Source organism: Pararge aegeria, chromosome 14 (genome assembly GCF_905163445.1).
Source record: "Pararge aegeria chromosome 14, ilParAegt1.1, whole genome shotgun sequence".
Classification (NCBI taxonomy): domain Eukaryota; kingdom Metazoa; phylum Arthropoda; class Insecta; order Lepidoptera; family Nymphalidae; genus Pararge; species Pararge aegeria.
The window spans coordinates 13341744-13362196 of record NC_053193.1 but is presented as its reverse complement, the minus strand read 5'-3'; the positions used below and the strand labels follow the sequence as shown (position 1 = coordinate 13362196).

Genomic DNA, 20453 nt, shown 5'->3' with positions numbered 1-20453 from the left:
AGTAGTAGATCGTACAAAGGATAGAACAGGCAATTTTATCACAGATGTTATAAGATCTACTCATACTGCAGGCACATCGTATGTACACTCTAAGTTTCACTTCAATGCAAAAAATAAAACAGTTACATAGTTAGTAAATATATATTTAATTTAATTTTGCCTACTGTTTAAAAACGATCTGACAAAACTGTGAGATTTATTGATTTATTATGTAACTATCTGGTTATTGTTGTCACTTTTTTTTATTGTTTAAATTTTATTTTATTTTTAATTTATGCATGTACATGAACCTGTATTAAATATTTCTTAAATATCAACGTTCTTTTTTATGCACCTTGGTTAAGAATAAACGGACCTTCTATGTATCTCAAATTTATTCAGCAAAAGAATGAGTATTAATTATTTCAGGAAAAAACCATACAATTATTATTAATTTATATATATATTATACTAATTCGATTGACCTTTACTTAATTAAAATTTTAACAAAGATTAAATCAATTTATCTTGTTTTTAAACATATTTAACCTCAACTATTAAAATTTCTAAAATTGAAATTCCCTCAAGGTCTAGGTAAACAAACACACTATATATGAAATTAAATTTTAATGATAAAAAATCAAAAAGTCATGTCTGGTGTCTAGTGTCTCATAGTAAAAAATAGATAACTGCTACTACTGCATGTTTTCTACTACTAGATTATGATATAAAACTAATTAAGAGAGTTTGTTATGAGAGCCTTAGCTTAGTTGTACAGTGCCTGGGCCGGTTCCAAAATTTATATTGGTTAAGTTAAAATAATTTGAAGACTGTGTGGTTCGATTGTATTTTTTTCTTACTTTATCTATCTATGCAAAAAAATAAAATAGATTGTGTACGTGATTTAGAAATAACTGCGTCTAATTCAGCTCAGATGATTAATACCCTACTATCGAAAAACTAAATTTGAGTAAAAATGCCTAAAAACTTAGTACTTTCATCCCCTTTTTTACATACATTCCTTCGAAGTGTTTTTCAAAAAATGTTTAGGTTACTGCTGAAGTTTTACTTGAATTTTTAACTGTAAAACTATCTTCAAATTATTAGTATTAAAACTTTTTACTGGACTTTGTGCAGAAACTCGTTAACACTAATGAAGACGCTGCGTTAGTTAGATGGAGACTTCTAAGCGAACACATACATTGTATACTCTTATAAAACCTGGACTACTTAATCGATTTTCCTTATTTGTAACCGTTTTTTTGTACATTTCTAGGTACTGAACTACAACAAATAGTACCCACTCTTTGTTGTAGTTCAGTATTGTGTTCAAAACAATTTATGACACTCTTGTAAACAAAACTTGAAAGTTTTGTTAAATTTAAATAAATCTATCGAATTCGAAATCTCGAAAAGCAGTAGAAAGATTGATGCGACCACAAATGTAATCCACACTAATATTTTTCAAATGCGTTAATTGCTATTTTGCTTATGTTTAGGCGAAACATCATTTCAAGTAATTAACTCTTGCATGCTATTACATAAATAGGACGACTTACCTTAATTTTTGTTCAAGCAAAAAATGGCAAAGCACTAAAATTAAGCTTAATTTGCTATACTCCGCGAATAGCAGCAGAATCTGTATGGTGTAATTTATAATAACTTCAATCCGTATACTCTTTATCTATCTTCATATGTATATCTTTATCGTATATTTGACTTTACAATGAATAATTGTGAATAATTGATAACAATTATTCATTGTAAAGTCAACATCTCCTGAGGATGTTCCGGTTTCATTTTTGGGTTACCCAAGTATGAACCGTGTTTTACGCCATTGGTTGCCTGGAAGAGATTGCTATGTAGCGAAAAAGCCGCCTAATTGTATACATTATACATACTTATAATTTTTCCTGTATTTTTATCTGGTGCACAATAAAAGTGTATTCACTCGTTCATTCATTCCTTCATACTATTATCGCGTCAGATGTCAAAACCAAATGTATAATTGTATGCAATTTCCTTTAAACGAATTATTGATTTCATGTAATCTAGTATTATACGTTCGAAAGTGTGTCAGTTTGTCGGTCCATTCTTTACGTCCTAACTGAACTAACAATCGCCTTGCTTTCTTGCATATGTGTTTTGTTTTTCTGGGATAAAAAAAACCTTTAAAACTTAAAAGTAACAGGTAATTTTACAAAATAGAGCTTTTATTCAAATAAACCGAAAGGCACATCTCGTTTCATCATGTATTCATTTCGGCGCTACCGAATTACTTTAGACGAACCCGCCTCTTTGAAGTTCAGTATTTTTTGGCCAATCGAGAGAGTTTTATGTCGTTATCGTCGAAATTCTTAGTCGGAATTTTATGTGCCGCATTCCTAATTTTCGATTGCAATCACAAACTTTAAAATTAATAAATATCCTAAGACAATACAAACAACGCCATCTAGGCCCCAAAGTAAACGTAGCTTGTGTTATGGGAACTAAGATAGCTGAAGAATATGTTTTTAAATATACTACACATTAAAAAAATAAATACTTATAATATACAGATAAACACCCAGCCACTGAAAGACATTGATGTTCATCACACAAACTTTTTCCAGCTTCATTTTCGGGATGGCTGAATTCGAGCCCTGGCCCTCCTCTAACTTGTGTGCATTTTAAGAATCAAATATCGCTTGCTTTAACGGTGAACGCAAAGTTTAATGATGAATTATACAACGCTGTGACATGCTCTGGAGCGACTTTGAACTCATATTTAAAACAGTTAGTCCCACCGGATAAATTAGTAGGTGCACGAGTAAACAGCCTCAAACAACATTCAGATAGAGCGAAGAACCAAGAATCTCGAGATTCTACCATCACCACAACTAAAGCAACTGGCCAATTCGGTAAGTACCAGACAATAATAACCTTCAATCGTCTATTTAGAAATTAAGTATTTAACCCTGTAATTTTAAACTTGAGAACAATTCAATATGAAGTAACTAAGATATCTTAATAAATTGTAAAATAAACTCCTTATTAATAAACGATTATATGAGCAGGTGTTTCCATTGTTTCTTCTTAAAACAATGGAAACACGTGCAATGGAATTTTTTGTGCATTTTTTCTTTACAGCAATGCCAGTCAGCCCACTAACTGTTAAGTGAAGATACAGTCTAAGATGGTAACTAGCTGACCTGTTAGTTGTATGACAGCTATATTGAACCCATAACCCGTTTAATGTAAACGTTTTCGACGCGACGTTGCGCTAAAACGCAGCGTCGTTAGGCGACATGCCTTTGTCGGTAGGGCGGTAACTAGTCACGGCCGAAGCCACCCACGAGGCACAACGCAATGCAAAACGGATTTAGGGGTTGCAGTAACGCATGCCTGAATCTGGTACACTTAGTCTCGTTACAAACTGGTTAAAATGGCGCAACAGTACCTGGTGGGTCTTTTACTCTATCGAGAGTAAGAATGTGCCCAGGACTTTAATTGATATAAATGATCACGAGTGTTAGCGACCCTAAAAGCCGTGGCCCAAAAAAAACTTTTACAGGCCATTTAAACCTAAGTACATTTATACACTAAGTATACCTAAGTACATATATAGATATAAAGTACATATATACAACATGGAGATGGAACTTCTTTCAACATATTGGGCAACAAACTGATATGGTAATATCAGTTTTTCCTCTTGCTCTTGGAGTCCCACTCAATACCCACTATTTGAAACCTTCAATGACGTAAACATTGCCAGTTGCAAAGGACCGTCCCGTAGATTTTGTCTAATTTAAAATATCTACGAGTACTTTTATTGCCTATAACAAATGACTGCAAATAATGTGTGGTAAGCCAAACAAAATGCTAGACAGTGAATATCTAGTGTCATTATCTATGTTTCATAATCGAGATTTTTTTATTTTGTACTACTAGTATCAAAAACGGCTCGTTCTTACAAAATAAATTCGTTTACTACATGCCTCAAAGTGAACAAGAGACCTTTGAGGTTTTCTTTTGTTGTTCTTCAAACCTTGCTAGAGTTTGAATAAAAGAGACCGTATCTAACAATGTATTCTTTGATCTAAACATGTATATAGCAACAACTATACTTTATTTAATTCTTTCCTTTTCCGAAACTTGCTGAGTCTTAGTATGGTAGATGATATATTTACCCTTATTCGTTTAACCAAATGTCATAAAGACCTAGGTTTGTCAGCTATTACTATACAACGTGTAATTCATTCGCTCAAATAGTCGGCGATCTCGCGCATAATAAAATGCGTGCGCCTTCAAAGACTAAACGTAATCTACACCCAGTGTGTATTGATGCGCCCGAGATCCTTCAAGTTCCAAGTGCATTTAGCGCTGTTGTCTTTGCGTCTTCTTCAGTTTGGCCCACAGAATAACCATTGACAAAATTGTTCAACCTCTGGTACAAATTTTGTCATCAAATGGGGCCCAGTAGTCAAAAAAGGTTAGGTTAAGCTGGACTTACTTACCAACGTCTGCCCCCTTGAGAAGGACCTCCGGACGATAGATACGAGGATTCGGTCGCCCGTCGGAGAAAAGTCCTCCGGTATGCCTTCGATGGTGTTTAGTGGTTACCGATGTTTTCACAGAGGAGGGCCTGCCTCGGTAGGCACCGCTGGCTGGGTTCGCACACAAGTGCGAAAGCGTTCCTATGAACCAGTCACCAGGCCATTAGTTCGAACACCGTAGGGTTTTAGTCGGTAAGAGTCCGGTATAACCACTGCTGTCCGGCATAACAAAAAAAGGCTGAACTTACTTCCGCCCGGTCAACTTAGATTGCTTGTATTCTAGATAAGGTAGGAATCATAGTTTAAAAATTTGACGTGTGCCAAACAGTGCCCCGGGTATTTGTTTGTAACGCATCAGGAACCTGGAGTGGTGCTTGTGGAGAATGCTGCGAATCCGTGGACGGCACACAGGACCAACGCATAGATATTGAGACAGCATAAAATTACAAAAAGGCTATCAACCGTCTGTCTTCAGAGGATTCTCGAGTAATTTGGTCACATTGCCAGAAGAGATGGAGACAATCTTGAAAAGATAGATAGATACACTGGCAAAGTGGAAAGAAAGAGATCTCGAGGATGTAGCCCGATTCGTTGGTCGGATCAAATCCGCCCTGCTCTCGACACCAAAGTGCATATTGCCTTAAACGTTGCTAAAAGCCGAGTCAAATGGCACAAAATCGTCCAAACGGTTGTTAGTGGAAGGGGACCCTCAGCAATGAAGAAAACGACGTAGAGAGAGATCAGGAACCTATTGCCAACCTATCTAAGGTTAAAAACTATACACATCTGACTCGTTTTTGTGATCTTTAATCTTTTATCATTAATAGCCTACAGTCAAGTACCGGACTGCCTCTCCGGGACGGTAGCCGGTAAACGGATGTAGCACAGAAGACGCTTTTTTCAAATTAAATTAAATTAAATTTTCAAATAACCCGTCGTAAGAGTCGGCTATCTATTTGGTCCAATTGTATAATTTGTTTTCCAATATTATTTTTTTAATTTATAACCCATGCCACCTGTACCATATGTTAATAAGCTATTCATAAATGCAAATCAAATATTAACCATTGGTAATGCATGTGCTATGATGACCCAACTGTCTAAACAAATGTATAACTTACTTATTGCTATCCACTGTATCCACGTGGAAGTTTTTATTTTATTTTTAATAGCCTTGTTTTATCTGGTGGGAGGCTTCGGCTGTCGTTTATTAAGGCTTATTTACAACCAACCTACCCACACAGGCATGCAATAAAGGAATGTTAAATTATTTAATTTAACCATCGAATTCATTTGATTAGGTCAGTGTATTTAACAATGTTTACGATGCCGAGTAGATTAGAGGTTTGATATCCCAACCAAATTAACGAGCCAACTTAGACCGCATAGTGACTTACCACGAGGTGAGTTTTAACTATTTCAAACGCACGCAACGCCCTCAAAGCTCGCAACGCACGCACCCACGCACACGCTTGGTCAGACAGAGGCATACTACAGCAAGCACATCAAAGACAGTCGATCCTAGATTATATCCTATCCTAGATATTAGATTCGGTGGATCGTCACGCCAGGAGAATTATAGATGACAAATCGATAACACAGGCGAAACTACATAGTCTTCAGCACCGGCGCAATGTGGCTTGTTTATCGATTTTTACCGGATATACTTCGGTGAGTGTGCTTAGGAACTTCACAGTCTTGTTTCTCCTTCCTCGTTCTACCACAGAACAGCGAGATACCGTGAGCGGTGGCATCCTTATGTGGTTGATATTCCATCAACACGGACGAAACGTTTTTTATCCACGTTTCTGATACATACCGCCAAGATGTGGAAGGCCCTCCCAGCAACTGTGTTTCCTGCCGCGTATAATTTGAGTACCTTCAAGGCTAGAGTGAATAGGCTTTTTCTGTGCAAGCGTGCTTTAACCTAGACCTCATCATTGCTTTGGGCATGATTGTCGTCAAGCGCTGGCCTATCTTTAATAAAAAAAAAAATCTGCAACACACTATCGCCGTCGCTACACAACCAATAGGTACGTCAACAGCGACAGGCTTTGGCGCCCCAAAGGTCCTGCATAATGTGTTCACATATAATGACCATATATACAAACAACTTCTAAACAACTTCTTTCAAAATTGAATGGTTTTATCTCGGTCCCCGAGCTCGATCGGAGGAAAATCTTCTTATAAGTACCTACCTACCTACCTACCTAACTAAAATAGAAGAGCTTCACATCATCTGTATTTCAAACAAATACAAAAAGAAAAAAGCTTACGACAAAACAGTTGATTGACCACATATTCCATGAGTTCAGATAAAGAACTTCATTAAATTACCCAAAACTATGTATTAAAGCACTTATGTGTTTCTCAGTGCAATAATAACAAATAAAGAAGCATAACGATTAATTTAGTTTTTTTTTTTTTTATTTCGTTTTATTTACTTTTGACATGTATTTATTTTAATTGCATTCAATTTTATGTCGTAACTGATCTTAAATTTTATAGGTAAAGCCTGAAATAAATGATTATTATTATAATCATTATTATTATAACGTAAAAAAATACCCTTTCGATAATAAAATCATTTTTTTCTTCCAGCAACTATTGTTACAATAAATCAATAGAAACAGTTATAATCTGTAACGATTCAAATATTTACTATTTATAGACAGCAGGTCTATCTATACCTATTTTCCAAATACTCTAGAAAAATCACAAGATATTATCATATTATCGATATAGTAATGTCGATATTAGTACTCAAGACTCCTTAAAGACTTCAAACTTTTAAGAACCAAGGTAGACTCCGTTACCAATGTAAATGTCAATTATCTCTGAATTCAAATAGGCACGGCACATTTTTTTTATTCCACTACAAGTTGACTGCTCTAGTCTGCAATCTCAAGTAATGATAAGCGCGTAAAGTAGCGGGTTAATCTGTTAGGGAGCATGGTAGTCATACCCCTTATCGGTTTCTACGCGACATTGCTTCGAAACACTAAATCGCCTAACGACACGTCTTTTTCGGAAGGGTGGTAACAAGCCACGGCCAAAGCCTTCCACTAGACCAGACCAGAGAGAATTCAGAAATTATAAATCCTGCTTAAATTCACAGCGCTGACCGTTTCGCCAGGGAGGTCGTCACAAATGGCACTATTGATGACATTTGAGAAACTTACTTTTCAAAACCCTCGCTAGGAGGGTTCCAAACGCACCTTGGTCTAACAAAAAGCCCACAACAAACTAAGCCGAGTGTTCGGTTAGTTATATAACACACATTGTCGTTTAAAATTATTTAAAACACAACTACAATAATTATCCCTTTTTAGTAGATTTTTAGAAATCTCTTCCCTTACTACACATGCTCTTTCACACCTTATTCTATCGAGGTGTATCATTCCTCTCTTAACCCTACGATGAACCGATTGCATCTAGATATGAAGTCAGTCAGCGCGAAGTCATAAGTATGAGGCTGAGGCTACATCTGTCAGGAACTGTACATTAATGTACACCCTACTTTTATGTCTATGCAGGAAAAAAACCTAGGTGGGGCCGCAGTGCTTTCCATAACATAATTTTCCAAATAATCCTGTAAATGCAGTGTCGCAGACATTGAGGTGAAGACAACAAACAATTCAAAGAGAATATAACACTACGTTCTATTTAGCTAAGCTAGTGTCTTCCACTTTGCTACTCCGGTGATATGTAGGTACATCAAGCATTTCATTTTGTATATGACAACGACGTAGAACAATAAGTACCTAAGCTTGTGTCTTAATAAAGCACGCAGATAGATTACAAAAAGCGGAAGGCCGTCCAAACAGCCTTGGAGAATCTGACTAATATCTATACTATCTGCTTTAGCGTATATAACAGATATTACTGTTTATCTGTTTCAGGCAAATAAACGAAAGTGAGAAAATCTTAGAGATTATATAACGTAGCTTACAAATGCTATAACAGATGTTGGTGGTACAAGTCTGGCTATATCAAAATATCACGAGGAAGGAGAGTTATTTTTCAGAATAAGATCAGGGCCCCAAGTCTGCTATTTTACAAGATTTGTCATTATGACACCATTCCATTGCAATCCAATTATCATTGTGCCCAAAGTCGGTAGTCTACTAAATTCACAATGGTCTTACAATTGGATTGTAATTGGATGATAATTGCATTGTGGTAGAAAGAGAATCAGTGTTGCCATTTGGTCAAACTGTGTTTGAGAAGTAAAATTAAAAAAACTACCATTAATTAATAATGTCCAATTAAGCGAATTTTTGATTAGAAATATTTTTAAATGTTATTGATTTGTGTTCTAAAGACGAACTTTGTATCACATTTGGTAAAACAATCGAAGGAACCCAAAAAACAAATATTTTGTGTGCCAAATTTTGTCAAAAATAATAATAATCTGTAATTATAATCTGTAACTGTCGAATTGACATTAAATTTCATTGACGTTATTTTGTGCTAGTGAAAATATATAAATTACTAGCTGTTGCCCGCGACTTCGTCTGCGTTTGATTTTGTTTTTAAAGTATTCAGTATCGCTAAGCCTTAAATTATTATAGTAGTGTATATATATATATATATAACATGTGACTGTCAATTAATTATAGACACATAATTTGCAATAAAATAAAATTGCGACTATAATTAAAGATCTAAGCTATCCTATCTCTTAAGTTAGACCAGACTGCTCACGGTGTGCCAATTTAATTTAAAATCGGTCAAATAGTTTAGGAGTCCATCGCGGACAAACATCGTGACAGGAGATTTATATATATTAAGATAATCAAAACAAACAAAATGCTCCTCATCGAGCAAACTTCGTCGCTGCTTTTGGAGAGTTAGACAGATCAGCCTGGACACTGCAGCTGTACCAATAACGGACGTTGCCCGGCGTAGCGACATTGGGTTGCTTACCTACGCTCAAATTTTATAAATAAATTCCCAATGAAGAGCGAAAGTAAGTAATGCAATCTTGTACTGTTTAAGCATGATATGAAGTCTAAGTAGGTATCAAATTGGTGTGTTTCCAACAGTATCTCTGGTAATTTAATTAAAAAAAACACAAATATGGGGAGTAATCAAAAATTTAATAAAATTCTTAAATTCTTTATTCATGTACGCTTATCACAGGTGCTAATGAACTTGTACTTATCATGGTGGTGCTAACTACATTTTTTAACTTAAAACTAAAGCTAGGAGGTTTTCATTCCATTCTATTTTCTTTTAAAAAATTTATCTTTTATTAACTTGTGGACCCATTTAAGGTATTGCACAAATTGTGACCAGCATCCCTGTAACAGAGTAAAAAATTGTTGTAGAATAATTAAAAACAATAGATTAATAGGACAAAACACTATGTTTAACCCATGGAACACATATACTCATAATATATGCCTTTGTCCACAGTCTTTTGACAAGAGCCTGCTGCAGTGCCCAACCTTCAAGCAGACCCTGGTTTACTCGTTGAAGTCTCTGTGAACCAAGTCCTTATGTGATAGAGCTTTCCAACTCGGCTCTAATCGTGAACAAAGTGATTTGCTGTTATCTGTTGAAGAATTCTGTCCTCTATCTATAAGGAACTTCATCAGATAAAATAAATAATTCTTGGAATGAATATAAAAAGGGTAACAATAAAGGTTTGGATTTCAAAATGAAATTATATCCTCCTGCTTTTATTGGAAGCCAGCTGAAGAGTCTTCATTTTTTACATGTATTCATTTGTAAACTAAATTACTGTAAATAAAAATCATTGTTCAGTGTCTTATCTTTATTAACTTGTATTATTTGTCTCCTCATAGATTTATAAAAATAATTTTAATAACACACAAAAGTTAAATGCCTCTTGCAAAAGAATTGCTTTAATTGTGTTGTGGCTTTTATATTGTGCCAAACACAACATGCATCTGCAATCTTGCCAGCAGTGCAATTGTTAAATACCAACAGTAAGTTACCAGAAAAAGATATTTGGAAATAAAACACTTGACCATCAAACTATGTACATGATTTACTACAGTTTTCAATCTAGGAGACCCTAACATGCTATCTAAAGCATTTTATTTACTTTACCTGAAACATTCTTCCAATATACTTTTACAACGCTCTACTGTATTGCATACAGTCACAAGTTTCATGCATAGAGTAGTGTGGTGTATCTCCCCTCTAAGTTGTGGTCATCATAGTTTTCCACAGAGGAAAAACTCACCTGAAAATCCAACCAATATTAACCTTGACGATTAAAAATCTATATTGGAATTAATTAAAAAAACCTAAAATAAGTAATACCTAAAAAAAACCTCATGCCCCATTATCATTTAAAGTGTTGGCTGAGTGGGTGACTCTGCCACACATTGGAGTTAAGAGCAGAGCCTGGGTTGCAGGCACAATATATTTAAATCTGCGTCACAGATTGTTAAATAAATTGAAGATTATTGGCTAGATATATCACATAATATTAAAATATGAGTTCAATATTAAAGTTACTATTATAACAGTTAGGGAATGGAATACCTTAGTGTTATAATATTGCCTTTCATGAACATTTGGCCTTATTATTGCCACATGTGTCCCATCTATGATATCTGAAGTAATTTTTTTCATAGAAGCTGAAAAAGCATTCTTCTTGGTAAAGTACTCAGCATATAACTGGTAAAATATAATTTCTTCCTTCATCCATCACTCCACTTCAGCATCCTTATCACTCTGGACATTTAACACTTTTTATTAAATTTGGTGTTAAGCACCTCCGTTATTTGTCCCACAGCTCTTGAGGCAGTGATCTGAGAAACATTGTGGGGGGCTCTCTGCCCAATCGTTAATCGTTTTTTAGAGCCAGATGCATAAAATGCTAGTGCTACCAGTAACTGCAACAGAAATACCAGCATTACAGCCATGCCATCATAACTTATTCTGAGATATAGGTACTATACTTAATTAAAAAGCAACGAAAATTAAAGTTGTTTTCTTACCGTGGTTTGGGAATGCCTAAGTGGAGCGAGCTCCCACACTTGACTCATTACAGTCTGCTTCCCAAGCAACTCCTTTTTTTATAAATTCCGCATCGGGAATATCCTAAAGTAGTCTACATTGTTTCTTAGCAAGCTGCGGGCTCGACGGCGCCTGCTACGCTTAATCAAATGGTATTGAAGAACATCAATAGTCTTAGCCAACTTAAAAATATTCCACCTTAATCTGAATATTATGATCTCACACTTCACAATTTAATTGTAATCAACAATAATATTGCTAAAAGGCAATGACTGCAGAATTGCGTCTCAATGGTCTCACAATGATCAATAGAACTGTCAAAATGTTAGCAGACTACCAATTCGTGCGATCATTGAATTATCATTGTGCAGCAGACTAGCAAATGTTCATTGAAGTGTCAGTGGTTTTCCATCGGAAAATCATAATGACACCATAATGACACTATTGTGTTAGCAGACTACCAAATATGCCAAAATTGACAATTATGAAGTCACTGATCGATCACTGACACACAATTGTAATAGCAGACTTGGGGCCCAGTTCTAGTATATCTGGTACACTGGTAAGCTAAAAGAGAAAAAAAAAAAGATTTATTCCTTATAATAGAACTCCATGTCGAGCTTTATCAAATATCAGGCAAACAAAGTCTGCTCGAAAAGGTAGTTCATAAAAATTCAATAAAAGTCAAACAATGCATAAACGAGGTATCAGTATCTATTTATTTAACAGTTTCATTGTACTGAATGGATGATATAAATAAGAACAAATTTAAGAATAATGCGTCCAGTCGATCTGCAGGCTTGAAGAAACCATAGCGAAAATGGCCGGGTAAGTTGATGGTATTTAAATAATATTTTATATATTAAGGAATATAATATATAATATAATATGTATATTTTTATTTATTTTATCTAAATCTTTTTCTTCTTAGGGTGCCGTCTCCTTACGAAGGTTGGCAATCATTAGGGCTATCTCTACCTTGGACACCGCTGCTCTAAATAATGATTTGGTGCTCTTTCCAAACCATTGTCGTAGATTTTTGAGCCATGATATTATTCTTCGGCCAGGCCTTCTTCTGCCTGCCACTTTACCTTGTACGATAAGCTGAAGAAGTTCATACTTTTTGGTGTTCCGCATCACATGACCATAATATTCTAACTTTCTTTTTTTAATTGTTAAGAGTACCTCTGGAACCTTACCCATTCTCTGCAATACAGTGCTATTCCGTACACGATCTGTACACGATGGATGATATTTAAATATTTTAGATTAATTAGAAGTTAGAATGGTCGCTTGTTATGGACACACATGCCAAACAAAGGCGCAAATATAATATAACCTCAATTTTTTTTATTCCATTACAAGTTAGCCCTTGACTCCATTCTCACCTACTGGTAAGATGGTAACGGGCTAACTTGTTAGGGTCATGTCAGTTGTATAAAACCCTAATCGGTTTCCACGCATCAACGTACCGGAACGTTAAAACGCTTTACGGCACGTCTTTTGTCTGTCTCGTGAATAGTTGCCACCCGTAACTAGGCACGGCCTTAGCTTCCCACGTAACCAGACCAGACAAAATTAAGAAATTATAAATTCCCAAAATTCTTTCACACTTGAAACCAGTCTCAGGTCTTGGTGTCCAAGCAGTCCAAAAGATAACTTGTATTGAAGTTTATGTACATAAGTGAAATGTCCACAAATCTAATCAATTAAAATTATATTTATTATATTATTTTGACTCTAACAATATAAATATTAAAAGCAAAAATAAACTCGTTGTTCAATTTACTAGGCTACATAAAATTTCTAATTCATTCAAGGGCAATTGTATATTATTTTATAATAAATTACCGAATGAAATCTTTGAGATGAATCTCAAAGATAAGTTCAAAGTTTATATAAAACGTAAGCTTATAGAAAAATCATATTATAACATTAAGGATTATTTAAACGATAAAAAAGCTTGGGTGTTAATTGCTCTAACTTCATAGCTTAATATAAATTTACTGTGAGATGGTGACATAAAAAAAATACCCGGCTAAGCTTGTTGTTGGCTCTTCTTAGACCAGGGCGCGTTTGGAACCCTCGTAGCTTTAGGTTTAAGTTGGCGAACGAAGTTATTACCATCCCCTTACAATTATGTAAACATATTATATGTATGAACGCTTCATAAGTGCATGTGATAGGCTTACATTAACAAAGAAATTTTAAATTTGAATTTGAATTTATAAAGTAACCAATAAACTTTTTCAGCGAAGCAACATGCTTTGCCACTACGGGGTCGGCGTCGCAACTTTTTGCATCGGCAATAAATATTCTGACAGCCGCGCAATGTTTAGTGCCTGACATGAAAAGTGCCTATGGAACATCACCTGGTGAGAGCTTTACTATATATTTTACTTAACTTTCATTAAACCTCTAACCAACGACAAATCAGGGTATTTTCCGAATTACTTTGAACTCGCATCAAGCTCTAAATTTAGGGTTAAGCCTCCTTATAAATGCGAGTGATTTAAATATACCTTTTATTGCACTGTGGTGATGGCAGATAAGAGTAGGTACAGTTGTCTTCACCAGTCATAAGAAGCAACAAAATAAATACCGGAATATAAAATGGTACAACTAACATCGACTGCGATAGCCAACCCATTGATTAAAGACAAACTCTCGTGTTTCGAGAGACTTTCAGTCCAGCAGTAAACTGTTATGCTAATAATAGACCTTCGACGGGGCTCCAGCGCTAGTCGGTGGCTTTTATTGAATATCATTACCATGTTAGTGATAATAACCGAAACCTGGTCACGATGACTCAACGTGCTCTTAATCTCATCGCGCCGTTCATTCAAAGGCTCATTAAATAAGGCAATTTAACCTGGAAGATAGCTAGTGAGAAGACCGGAAATCTATGCGGGGGCCAGTAATACTATTAAACCTCTTCCATCTTGCAATGAAACTGAAGGCTTTCCACATGCCTCGTAAATTCTGGTGTCTACTGAACCAATTTGGAACAAGGCACGGAAGCTGCATCTACCTCTTGCATAATTGGAGTTAAAACCATCTGCTACACGTGGCAGTGGCGAGGAATATAGGACAGTGGAGTAAATAATAGCAATACAGCGTTACCCCATCTATTCTTACCAGGTGCTGCCCAACGACGTTTTGGTCTTCCTGCCCGGTCTGTCACATGCTAGGAAAATCTGGACATCTTATTGATGCATTTTACAGACACTTATTAAAGTTATTATTATTTAAGTATTATTTCAAAATACACACACAAAATATTAAAGAAAAGGACCCCAACAACGTTATATGTAGAAAATGTACGTCAAGGTCATGCTTTCTTTGTAACTTTGAAAGCCCTTTTTAAAAGCTTACATAATATATATTGTTGCGATATAGTAAGATAATAACTGCAGCTACTAGAGTTTTAAGACGATCAAAGAACAAGCCCTTAAAAAACCTAATCGAAATTAATGACAATTTATCTTTTTAGATCAGGATCATTTCGATATGATAATTGTGGGAGGAGGAACTGCCGGAAGTGTTTTAGCAAATCGACTCAGCGAAATAGACGAGTGGAATGTTTTGGTTCTCGAAGCTGGACCGGAGCCACCCATTGAATCTGATGTAAGGAAATAAAGCATAGTTTCAGTATGTGTATGATATTGAAAACTAAAACAATGCATAAACATTTTTATGCATCAACTTAATGTAATAAAAATGCCGTTGCCTTAAGAGGTTCCCCATAAATTATAATATCAGGACTACTATTTTAGTGTAACTTAAACGTATATATAACATCCATACTTATATTATAAATGCGAAAGTGTGTCTGTTAATTTGTTTGTTTGATATCTGTGTTTGTTCTTAACTGCCGTGTTGTTTGAGCGGTGAGCACGTTTGACTGCAGATCACGAGCTTCTGGTTTCGATTTCCGGGTCGAGATAACGAATAAGTATTAGGTTTTTCAATAACAAAATTCTTATTTAAGCCTTGAGTTTGGAAATTATTGGAGGTGATCCACCTGTGTGCCTCGAAGAGCACGTACAGCTATCGGTCCTGCGCCTCATCTTATTTCCAGCGCATCGAAATTGCTGTTACAAACAGTCGCATCCTGCAAAGGGCCCTAACATACAATCTATCTTAGGAAATTAGAAATTCCAGCGGGAAATAAATATTCTTAATACAATAGACTACAACTATTTGAGAAATCTTTAAAAGCTATATTACAAATATTTGTCTCGCCACAAGAGATTCGTGGATAAAAGAAGCCCTCTGTTGCGCTACAATTAAATGTGTTTTAACAAGCTGCATATTCAAAATTTAATTTTATGATCATAGCTAGGGGATATATTATAACTACATTCATGAGTATTTAACAATAATTTTAACTTGATACTTACTTATTTTCAACGTAATCCTAAGTCAAAATTTCTGTTTCTTAATATAATACTAATACGTACATTGAAAGACTGAAACATCGTAATTTAAAAAAGTAGCCTGTGTTCAAGCCATAGTTATTAAATTTTTATATAGTAAGTTTCTCCAAGTTTACTATAGTTCCAACCCGACCATTAATGATTGGCTGTTTTTATATTAGAGACCAAGATACCTAAATTAATGTATTCAAACCCAGATGATAAATAATTAAAATTTAAGAAGATAATTAAGGGAATAATTTATCAACAATTTAATACTATTACAGATACCAAATCTAGAAGGTGCATTATATAGAAGCAAATATGATTGGCAATATGGTACAAAAAATGATGGTATTACACTTCAAGGATTACGAGATGGTTCAGTGCAATGGCCTCGGGGAAAAATGCTTGGAGGTGGCAGTTCCATGAATGCAATGTATTATGTAAGAGGCAATGATCACGACTTTCAGACTTGGTATGATGAAGGAAATCCAAGCTGGTCACCGGAAAATGTAAATTCCTATTTTAGAAAAGCAGAAAATTTTCAAGATATGGAACTTAACAAAGATCCTAAAATATACGAAACGTACGGTCATGATGGCCCACTTGTAATAAATACATTTAATTCATCATATGCAGATACCATACAAAAAGTTTTAGATTCATGGGATCACATTGGAGTAAAGCAGGTACCTGATATTAACGCGGCGAAGTTCGAAGGACGTGGATTATGTTCATTTTCAAGAGCAACTGCGGCAAATGGAGTAAGACAAAGTACCTACAGAGCTTATTTGAATCCAGCTAACAATAGACAAAACCTGAAAATTGTTACAAATGCTTTTGTGACAAAAATATTAATAAACGATGATGCACAAGCGTACGGTGTAGAAGTTGATATTAATGGAGAACAAAAAACATTTTATGCAGACATTGAAGTTATTGTTAGTGCTGGAGCCATAAACTCTGCTCAAATTTTAATGTTATCAGGGATTGGTCCTAAAGAACATCTTGCATCCCAGGATATTTCATGTAAAGTAAATTTGCCTGTCGGTCAAAATTTGCAAGATCACCCGTATGTTCCTATTCCAATTTGTGGGAATAAACCTGGACGAGACAATGAAGATGAAAAAATGTTTGAAGTTTTACGATACTTTCATGATAAAACTGGATATTTACAACAAGGGTCTATAACTAATATGGCTGCTTTCTTTTCTCGATGTGAAAACATGACTTACCCTGAGTATCAGTGCCACCTTGTAATGTTCCCACAAAATTCAACTACTGCTCGACCGTATCTTAATACATTCGAAAATAATGTGGCCGATTCTATCACACAATGTCATTCGCATAACGCATTATACATTTTAGCGCTGCATTTATTGCATCCGTTTTCAAGAGGAAATATTTCTTTGATTTCATCAGATCCATATGTTTATCCTGATATTTATGCTAACTATTTAAGCGATGAAAGAGATCTTCAGGCATCAGCGGATGGTATTATGATAGCATCAACTTTAGTAGATACTCCTTACTTTAAATCTATCAATGCCTTTATTCCTAAAGTAGACTTGCCACAATGTGATGAATATGAATTTCTAAGTGAACTTTATTGGAAGTGTTACTCAAAACATATGACACAAACAGTGTTTCATCCTTTAAGTACAGCAAAAATGGGTCCAGATCCAAAAGATTCCGTAGTTAACAACTTCTTAAAAGTTTATGGTGTCGGTGGTTTACGTGTTGTAGATGGTAGTATAATGCCGTACGAAACTAGCGGTAACACTAATGCACCCATTATTATGATCGGAGAAATGGCCTCCGATATGATTAAGGATGAATATCTTTCTAAACCAATAGACGATACAGCCAGTGCATAAAACAAGCCTTTTTTAATTACGAATAAATAAAGAGCTTTTTATTAAAAACAATGTTTTAATTTTTTTGTGTTTCCTCATTTCGACTTCTAAATAAGTTATAAATTATAATCAGAAAATACCTATTGACCTATTTAAGGGTTTTAAAAAATAGCCCGCCGTTAGAATAAAGCGTTAGCGCTGCTTTTGAAGACAGCCATATTTATAGTATAAGGCAACCAGAAACTTTAACCATCGACGTCTTTGTCTTCTTATCAGTTGGTTTCAGTTTCACTTTTGGCTGTAATATCTGGATGGTGCGTGCTTAAAGATTCATCACCTCTCGGGTCTGAAAGTGGCTCTCCTCGTATACACACGTATGAAGATGGTATACATTTAAAAACCTTATCCGTACCTAAAACTTACTCATATAAAATTGCCTCTTATCAACTAGTTTTGGTAGTATTAGCTTTTTGTGAAAGAGTTCGTCCGGGGAACTACTACCACCATGCTAAGCAACATTGTCGTTGTGCTGTGTTCGAGTTTGAAAGGCGTAGGTGCCGGAGTAATTACAGGCACATGAGACGTTACAACTTCGCCTCAGGTTGATGGGGACATGGCAACACTTCGCATGATGTGTTTCTTTCACGCCCTGCCGTGTGTTGCTCCATCTGGCGATGATTTTTCATTTACCATCAGTTGAGCTATCTACTTGGTCAATCAAATATAAATTATAAAAAATAAACTAAAGTATTTTCTTCCCAATATTCAATGAATTAATAGTTAATTAGCTGCAGAGTATTTTATAGGAAACAGTGTTTTTAGTCAAAAATACCGGCTAAGCAAACTTTATTAAAGCTTTAATTATTATCTCTTGTGGCAAAATAACATTCTATATTACATGCAGGATTAAAATATAGTTACCCGATCTCTGAATCCCAAAAGTTAAACGAATCCAGAACGTTCTTAACTTTACAAAACCGCCATGCGTAGGTCAGAGATAAACAAAAGCCGGACTACGTATCACTTTCCGATCCCGAACGTATCGTTAAACCCACGTCGTAATCGCGGTACCCATCGTAAAACGTTTTACTGAGAACCGCAAACAAATTAAGGACGCTTACTGCTAATAAATGTAAGCAATAAACGCCATTTTTAATTATTATTTTTAAACTGTAAAAAACAAACTCAGTATACGTGTAATAGTGTATTTTGAACAGGATATTTTTCATTATGATGAAAAATACTATTCATACTGAGGGTACTTTTGATCCTACTAACACTCAATAGTGGGTAGGACTTCGACTTAACTTTTGCGGGGCCGAGTTCGGGTCCCAGCTTGCATCTAACTTCCTGAGATAGGTAATCCTTGCTTTGTAGTTGGCCGGAAATATGGCGATAATGTTGATCATCATATTTAGAAACAATTTTATTTATTTTCGTCCACACGTTAATACTTTAATACCAAATAGATATGGGTACAATGCATCTTGATTTCCCGTTTCTTGCATACTGGAACGCATTGGAATAATCTAGAGTAACTTTTCATCTCCCGCTTTTCCCACCAATCCCAACTGAATCGAAACCGCCCCGAGCAGTTTTTACCTCTAGATATTCATAAAACGCTACATTTGTACATTTTCCCGTCGCACTAAATAAAATGGGGTGAAAATGATTAAGAGCGATTTTTAAAACCGCTAAATTTATAACCTGGGAATACATGTGGTTATTTAAATTTTCCTCTTGTTTATGGAACTCAATATTTTCACACACACATTGATTCGTACCCTGATTTACGAGCATGATATACTTTTTTTTTTCATTTTAGATCCACTTTGTATTTCAGCAGTTTATAGACATCATATGTAAGTACGTATGCTTTATTATGGGTGGTTGTTCTTATTCTTCTGCTCTGAAACGAGGAAACAGGGCCATCCATATCTACATATAGATGGCGAAAACACGGCTCATAGAATAGGAGATAGCTTGCGTCCTGGAGACATATGAAGTCAGAGCTAATAATTTAAACAAAGTGAAATACAGATAGCGTTTCATCATGTATTGATTTTGCTTTTACCAAATGACTTCAGAGAAACCCGCCTCTTTGAAGTTTAGTATTTTTTGCCAATCGAGAAAGTCTCATGTCGTTAGAGTGAAGATGTTGGCCTGAATTGTATGGTAGGTAGGTAGTACGTGCTTAGTTGAATACTGTAGCGAACGAGAGTAATAAGTCACCTTAAGATATCACAAAAAAATAGTAATAAACTAAGTTGTCTCTTTTGTAGGTCTAGAATATTCGACGACGGGTTTGGAAGTCCAATTCGTTTTCCGGATTGGGCCAAAACTTGTTAGGTTTTTCTGTTAAATTTTCTAGCATTGACCGACCCCGTTCTTTAGTCAGCAGGTTCCGATTAGGGCAAGGGATATAATATAACTGCTTAACCCTAACAGTTAAGCTACCATCTTATACTGCAATTCAAAAATCATAACTCTCTTATTTCAAGTACGTTTCAAAAGTGCTTATATTAAATACTTTTTAAACCGGTTCGGAAGATTCTGCCAAAAAAAAATTAAGCAAGCAACTCTGCACAAAGTGCATCATAACCTACGTGAGCCCACAAGATGTGTTTGCAGACTTGTAGCTGAATAAAAAAATGTGTAAA

General features: G+C 35.3%; 1 protein-coding gene across 1 annotated transcript; it reads left to right on the top strand.

Annotated features, from left to right (window-relative positions):
• Window positions 1-12336: 12336 nt before the first annotated feature.
• On the top strand, window positions 12337-17814 carry LOC120629475 (glucose dehydrogenase [FAD, quinone]-like). The gene is made up of 4 exons (XM_039898416.1): window positions 12337-12344; window positions 13770-13891; window positions 15010-15143; window positions 16222-17814. The coding sequence occupies exons 1-4, from the start codon at window positions 12337-12339 to the stop codon at window positions 17812-17814; spliced, it is 1857 nt and encodes a 618-aa protein (XP_039754350.1).
• Window positions 17815-20453: the final 2639 nt, after the last annotated feature.